The sequence below is a fragment of the Lactuca saligna genome, chromosome 9 (genome assembly GCF_052625555.1).
Source record: "Lactuca saligna cultivar CGN05327 chromosome 9, ASM5262555v1, whole genome shotgun sequence".
Classification (NCBI taxonomy): domain Eukaryota; kingdom Viridiplantae; phylum Streptophyta; class Magnoliopsida; order Asterales; family Asteraceae; genus Lactuca; species Lactuca saligna.
Window position 1 is genome coordinate 75,587,782 of NC_136425.1, and position 8,257 is coordinate 75,596,038.

An 8,257-nucleotide genomic window follows, 5' to 3' on the forward strand; every position below is an offset into this window, starting at 1 on the left:
CTTCCAACCCATTACACTATATTTAACAATAAAAAGAATACTCTAGGTATATTGTTCTTTATTCAACACTCTATTTAGTGTTACACTAATATCCGACACTATATATAATGTTAGGTATAATATAGGGTTTGTGCATTATAATATAGTTTATAGTCTAAAAATGATTTTTTTTAGTATAAGGTTTTTGGACATAAGGAAAACACATAGATTATGAGAATCTCCTATTCCTACCTAATAAAAGAGTAGTAAATTTGCCACGTGTCAATCAATTAGAGCTTGAAATTAATTATTTATCACTTGTCAGTTTTTGGTTTTTCCTCATTAATTATATTTTCACTAATTAACTCCTCTCTTTTAGGATGAAACACGTCAACAAAAAATTGATTTATAATATATAGGGAATATGACTTATCAAGGTAATTAACTTTTCGCTATGTTCACATCTGGGTAATTATCTTTTTTTGTATATATCTAGGTAACAAACTTTTTGGAAGTGTTCACATATGACTATTATGACCTGCTATAGCAGGTTAAATCCTAGATGTGAACGCTTTCAACAAGTTTGTTACCTAGATGTGTACAAAAAAAATAGTTACCCAAATATGAACAAAACGAAAATTAAAAATTAAATAACATGAATGGTCCCTGTGGTTTGGGGGACTTTGTGGTTTTGGTCGCTAATTTATATTTTTAACTTAAATGGTCCCTACTGTTTATTTTTGTTGCGCGTTTGATCCCCGTCTTACCTAAAAATACTATTGTGCCCTTATTAATTTATTTTTTAAATTAATTTTATTATCTATGTATTTATTTTTTACATATTTAAAAAAATTAATAGACCACATATATTTGTATCTCTTCGGATGATCTCTACTGTTTATTTTTAATTAATTTTTTTTAACTCGGATGATCCTTACTGTTATTTTTGTTACGCGTTTGATCTCTGTGTTATCTAAAAATAGTATTTTTCCCTTATTAATTTTTTTAATTAATTTTCTTATTTATGTATTTATTTTTTATAAAAAAAATTAATATACCCCACATATATGTATCTCATCACCGTAAACCTGAAACCACATTTGAGAAATTTAATTTGAGTCTTACCATTCACCATCTCATCTCTGATCCTCTCAATCTTCTATTTCTTTTCCACCTTTAGTAACATCGACGTCTTCACCGTCTTTTTTTTTTTTTGGTACTTCAACTCTGACGAACCAACACCATAACCTACTGTCTCTTCATCTTTAGTAGGTTGTGGTATTGATTCGACGGAGTTGAAGGACCGAAAAAAGAAGTGATGATGAAGACGTCGATATCACTAAAGATGAAAAATAAATAGAAGTTGAGAATGCTGAAAGATGGGATGGTGAGGAGATACAGATATGTGAGGTCTACTAATTTTTCTTAAACATATAAAGCATAAGTACATAAACAAGAAAACTAATTAAAAAAAAATAATAAGGGGACGATAGTCTTTTTAGGTAATACAGAGACCAAGTTCGTAACAAAATTAAATAGTAGGGACCATCTGAGTTAAAAAAAATTAAATTAATTAAAAAATAAATAGCAGGGATCATCCGAGGAGATACAAATATGTGTGATCTATTAATTTTTATAAATATATAAAAAATAAATACATAGATAAGAAAATTAATTAAAAAAAATAAACTAATAAGGGCACAATAGTATTTTTAGGTAAGATGGGGACCAAACGCGCAACAAAAATAAACAATAGGGACCATTTAAGTTAAAAAAATAAGTTAGCGACCAAAACTACAAATTCCCTCAAACCACAGGGACCATTCATGTAATTTAATTTTTACTTTTCGTTTTGTTCATATTTGGGTAACTATTTTTTTTGTACACATCTAGGTAACAAACTTGTTGAAATCGTTCACATCTAGGATTTAACCTGCTATAGCAGGTCATAATGGTCATATGTGAATACTTCCAAAAAGTTTGTTACCTACATATATACAAAAAAAAAGATAGTTACCCAGATGTGAACATACCGAAAAGTTAATTACCTTGATAAGTCATATTCCCTAATATATATTATTTAATTTATTACAATAAATATTTAATTTATTTTATAACCGTGATTTCCACGTGATTTCCACGGATATTAACCTAATATATGTAATATGTACGAGCCTATTTGAGCGGAGACATCTAGACGTCCAACTGTATACTAATGTGTCGCCTCGTCCTAAAATAGTAAAATTCTTATAGTGAGATGAAGTTTCAAACAAAAATTTAAAAAGCAAAAAGGAAAAAAAATAAATAAAAAAAAATAAATAAAAATAAATAAATAAAACCAATTTAAAATGTGCAAAAAGCGGTTAAAATTTTAAATATAAACTATCTATTTTATAGTATTTTGGCGACTGGCTCTTTAATTTAACATTTTAACAAACGTTGTAACAAAAAATTCGGCTACGCCATGTTATTTAGAAAATTAACGTTAGAATATATAAGTAATATTATAAATAGGTATCCAAATGCGGTCAGCATATATATTATTGTCAAATAGTGTGAAAACAGTAGACAAGATTGACTTCAGTATCCCTTATTATTTTAATTTCTTTTATTAATATATTCAAATGTTTTCTTAACTATGAAACATTCATTCATTCATATTAAATTACAAAGCCGTTGTACTTCTTTTGCTTCAAAAAGAACCCCTAAATCTTCCATTTTTTATTCTTTTATTTCCATTACAATAATACCATTTTTACCAAACTCAAAAACTTTATCAATTTATTTATCGGGAAGGCAAGAAAATAGGAAGGTATTTGGTCAAAAAACGAATAATAAGACCAGTCAATATGAAGCCAAGAGTTTGCTCAATTTGCAACGCGTAAACACCATAACATGTCAAAAATTACCATATCTCACCAGCTGTACTCTGTGTTCCCCGATGCCCTATTGGCTTACTACTTTTCACCACCCCAAAGGATAACATTAACATCAACTCTCTCATCAAAAACCCTTTTTTCTTCTGAAACCGCCATTCCTAAATCCTACTTGCTTTCCTTTTTCTGCCCATCTCTCTGTTAAAACGTACGCCCCCACTCACTCTTTTTCTCTTTCTTCACCTCAAACCCTAGTTTCACCTCTACACTGATATACCCTATTCTTCTTTCTCTTCTCTCTCTCTCTCTCTCTAGCTACTTGTACTATACAGGTGGTTTAAAGTTTTTGCGTACAGGTTTGAAAGATTGCATCTTGCCTGATTTGCTTTGGTGTTTCAAGTTGTTGGGTTTATTTTTGGGTGTAGAGTACAGTGGTATAGATCTGGAGATTTTGTGGATTAGGGTTTTCATGCAAATGGGTTCAGCAAGTGGATAAAGGTTATCGTTTTGTTTCCTTTGGATTCTATCTACGTAGTGGATCTTTAAAATTTTGTGGGTAGCTATCTGACAAGTTGGATATATCTTGTAAGAGATATTGTTTTCAAGAAGTTGTTTTTATTTTCTGTTGATATTTTGGATTCTTGGACCATGGCGAATCGATGGTGGGCTGGTAATGTAGGGTTGAATCATCAGATGACATCGTCGGGACAACCGCCGTCGCTACACTTGAGGGACACGGCGGAGGAGGAGAAGCCGCGGTTGAACAGGGTTGGGCAGGTTAGGATGGAGCAAGAGTTCTTGGAAAATGCGACGAATAGTACAGGAAGCAATTCGAACAAGAACCATAACCATATCCACATGAATGATGATCACGAGGAAAATGATGAAGAGTTTGAAGACCAGGAACACAATAATGTCGGGGGTGGAGGGTCGTTGGAGATCTCGGAACCGACGAGCTCTGGCGGTGGTCGGCGGCCGAGAGGGAGGCCACCTGGTTCAAAGAACAAACCCAAACCACCGATAGTGATCACGAAAGAAAGCCCCAACGCTCTCCGGAGCCACGTATTGGAAATCAGCAGTGGCAGTGACATTTCCGAGTGCATAGCAACATTCGCACAGCGGCGCCACCGTGGCGTTTCGGTATTAAGCGGCACTGGAATCGTAACCAACGTCACCCTCCGACAACCGGCGGCGCCAGGCGGTGTGTTAAGTCTCCAAGGGAGGTTTGAGATTCTATCGCTCTCGGGTGCATTCCTCCCCGCACCATCTCCGCCGGGGGCCACCGGGCTAACAGTGTATTTAGCTGGCGGACAAGGTCAGGTTGTGGGTGGGACGGTGGTGGGCCAACTTGTGGCGTCTGGTCCAGTTATGGTGATTGCAGCCACCTTCACGAATGCGACTTATGAGAGGCTGCCATTGGAAGATGACGGAGGAGGTACAGGTGAAGGTAGTGAAATGCAATTACAGCAAACACAAGGGGTAAATTCTGGAAACAGTCCTAAATCTGGAGGGGGTGCTCCTCAGACAGACAACATACCATCCTCCTCAATGCCAATTTACAATCAACCCCCTAAAATATTACCAAATGGTCAAATGCATCAAGATATGTTTTGGGCTACACCCCCACGCCCTCCCCCATCTAATTTCTAGCTATTCTAAAAGCAACTTCCTCTTTGGTAGAAGAATAGAGTAGAAACTAAAAAAGGTAGAATCTTTATTTCGTTTTTTTTTTTTTTTCTTTCTTTTCTTTTTCTACTTCTAAGTAGGATTAGGGTTTTTATTTTACCTTGTTGTTATGTTGTAAGATTACTGTGATCTTTCTATTGTGGGGTTTAGTTGATGATGGTTCTTGAAGTTTACTTTTAAAGTATATTTTAAAATTTTCCTTTTCTTCTTTGTTTCTTTTTTTTACATTTTTGAGCAATTAAGATGGGTGAGTTGCAGGTGTTAAAGAAGGGAAGTAATTGTGGTTTCAGTTTTTGTAAGATAAAGAAGATTGCGGGGTTCAATCATGTTTCACCAGCTCATTTGCTTTGTTTCCAAGAATCATCCACTTGCACCAAGAAAAAAAGATATTTTAATATATTTTCTAATATCGTAAATCTATGCAACTGTGCTTCGGTTTTCATTGGATTGTGAATCTCTATGTCAAAGAACAATTGTTCAAGTTAGAAATATTTGGTAGATTAGTTAGATAAATAGTTAATTATTAAATTAATTAAATGTCTACGTAATCTTTTAATGACGACTACTAAATATTTGGTACGGTGTTGTTTGTCTTTTAAACATTAAAATACTTTATTTTGTGGACAGGTAGAAGAAGAGGTAGCTATCTGTAAGAAGACCACTAAAATTTGTTGATTTTTATTAAAGGATGTTGATATATATAACGTAGCAAATCGATGAAGGAGTGTGTAATTTTCTAAGCTTATATATATATATATATATATAGAGACCTTAAACGTTGCAAGTTTACAAGGATATCCTTAAGTTTATTGTTTTAAAGGTGTCTAAAGTAGATCCACCAACTCCCAGTTTGGAAATATTTAATAATATTTGTTTTATATATAATTTTTTTAATGATAAAAATGTCTAATAAATAGTGAGATCTAATAATAAGTGAGAAAACCAAACCAAACTTGAAACAAGTGATAACTATGGCACGTAATTAGCAATAAAGCACATAACAAAAATGGAAAGTGAACCAAAAACCAATCATGTTTGAAAACCGTTAAACCTTGAAAGAAGGTCTTCCACATGTTAATGTTGATTACAGTTCCTTAATTACTTACTAAAAACGTTCCAACATTTTGACATCCTCCATGACGACCTTGAATTAGTCTCATATTTCTAGTATAATTATAATATTTCAAATTTCATTGCATTTGTTGTGTTTAAAAAAAATGTAGTGTATAGTTGTTGGGTTTTTTTGGTAGTTCATAAGAATCAATTGTACATGCTTATGAAAATCGAGATGAAAGTACCCGAAAATTTAAAGTATAAGTTGAATGTTATGATATTTTTATAAAGAAAATTATTAGAACTTTTAAAGTCAAATAGAAATTTGTTGAAAATGAAATATTGGAATATCTTCTCCCTATCTTTAAATGAATTTGCCAAAAGTAGTAAAAGAATGACAAGATGTATGAATGGGGACTCATCTGTTTTGTACATTAATGGCAACTCACTCTTTTGTCAACAAGTAGGCGTTGAGATTATCAAGAAAAATAATGCCACCTACTCAAAAAATATATATATAAATACAAAACATGCACGTTTCTTAGAAAATGAAGCATTTATTGACATAATTGAGAAGTTTGTAATTTACATTGTAATAGTAAAAAAGTTTATAATTTTTTTTTTTTACTTTTTTATTTTTAATTTCTTTCATTACTCGTTATGATGTTTTTTAATATGCATAATACGTTGGGCAACGAGATTTTGAAAGATTTTAGAAGGTTTAGTTTTTATTTTTTTTAAAAAGAAAACTCGTATTATACTAGAAAATTTTGGGTAGAGATATGAGATATATATACTAAAGTTTCAATATTTTCATCGATTTAATAAGAAAGTCCTAAACTTTATTTTTTTGACAACAAAGTCCAAATTATCGGCATTTTTTGACACTTTTAGCATTTTTTTCTGGTTAGCCGGTAATTAGGACTTTTTGTTAAAAAAATAAAGTTTAAGACTTTTTTTTCAAATCGTCAATTAGAAATTTACTATCAAAAAAATAAAATTTAGGACATTTTTGTCAAATCGTTGAAAATATTGGACTTTAGTGTATTTTCGTAACCCAATAACTTTTAATTGTGACTTTTGTTGCAGTACTATTGTTTTTCTTACCATCATGATCTTTACCCTGATACAATTACAACCAGGAAAAATATATGCAAAAGAAAAGGCAAGAAATGATGAAAAGACTTGTAAAACTTTCTTCTTGCCGCCAAATCATGAACTAAAAAGTGGGGACAGATTATACAAACACAAACAACACATGCCTAGTAAAAAAATGTATGAATATCGAGAACGGAAAGAAAGGAAATTTTGTTTTTTTTTTCCAGTTTCTTATTTCTCCATTTTTGGGACTACAAAAAGCCAATACAAATTCTTTCTTTCTTTTTTTTTTTCTTTCTGGATTATCTCCATTTTTTCAATGTCGGTTTGTTGAGATTAAAAAAACAATTTAACAAGAAGCAAACATTAATTATTTCAATAGGATCTAGCTGACTAGAGAATGTTTCAATAACTCTTATGTTTAAAGAGTATCATACCAATAAATTTCTAACCAAAAAAAGGATATATACACTAAAGTCTCAATATTTTCAACGATTTGACAAGAATGTCCTAAACTTTATTTTTTTGACAATAAAATCCTAATTAACGATTTGACAGTAAAGTCCTAAACTTTATTATTATTATTATTATTGACAAAGAAAAAGTCTTAATTACCGGCTAACCGGAAAAAAAAGGGTAAAAGTGTCAAAAGCTACCGGTAATGTGATAACTCAAATTAAAATAAAAGTATATATATATATATATATATATATATATATATATATATATATATATATATATATATATATATATATAATTTTGTTATATTATTAAAATAATATAATGGGTGATTAATTAGGAGTAACTGGGTTTAATTAGGAGAAATAATGAGCTTTAAACCCTCAAAACCACCACCATTAATGATGTAGTAAATTCGAGCATGTGAAAGGGTTTTAGTAGTTAAAATCTTAGGCATTATATAAAGCTCGAAAAACCCTATGAAAAACCCATTAGAATTGCAAGAAAATGTTAATAATCAAGTGAGAAATCGGAGAAAGAAAGTGTGAAGATTTACGGAGCTTCCTAGCAAATTAAGGTATGATTGTTTGATTTTAGCTTGGTATAGTCATTTGATTAGGGTTGTACGTCTCCATTAAGTGTTTTGGTTCCATCTAATGTCTCTGTTCTGGCCAATAAAAGTTTAATTGATGAAAATTTTGAAATGTTTGAATTTGAATAAAAAGCTTGAATCCATATTCATTCGAGAGTATTCCTGAAAAATAGTTTATGATTACATTTGGTAAGAAGCGGAGATGATTAATGTTGGTTTTACAAATTAATTTTACATAAATTTTGAAGCATCAAATTGATAAAAAAAATGGCAGAAAAATAGTGTCAGGTAAAGAAGAAATGATATTCGGGTTTTGTTTTGGGTGGGTAGTAAGAACGGTCAAAACAACGTAGTCAGCTGTGTACTTTTTATTTTGAAGGGATTCAAATTTACGAAAGAGTCCCCTCTGGTTTTGATCAAGTTTTTGTTTCAAGTAAACGCTTCATTCTTTTTAATATGAATTAAAAAGTAAATTTACAAAAATGGTCCTTGAACTGTTAACATGTTGACAATA

The 8,257-nt window shown here is 31.3% G+C and overlaps 1 protein-coding gene across 2 annotated transcripts; it reads left to right on the forward strand.

The window, feature by feature from the left end:
- Nucleotides 1-2,890: 2,890 nt before the first annotated feature.
- On the forward strand, nt 2,891-5,281 carry LOC145015134 (AT-hook motif nuclear-localized protein 15-like). 2 transcript variants are annotated; one of them, XM_078973581.1, is made up of 2 exons: nt 2,891-4,560; nt 5,169-5,281. In XM_078973581.1, exon 1 carries the CDS (start codon nt 3,504-3,506, stop codon nt 4,503-4,505), a length of 1,002 nt encoding a protein of 333 aa, XP_078829707.1. In that variant the 5' UTR covers nt 2,891-3,503; the 3' UTR covers nt 4,506-4,560; nt 5,169-5,281. The 2 variants fall into 2 exon arrangements, with proteins under 2 accessions (XP_078829707.1, XP_078829708.1); XM_078973582.1 differs by lacking the exon at nt 5,169-5,281 and adding an exon at nt 4,800-5,111.
- The last annotated feature ends 2,976 nt before the right edge of the window (nt 5,282-8,257 follow it).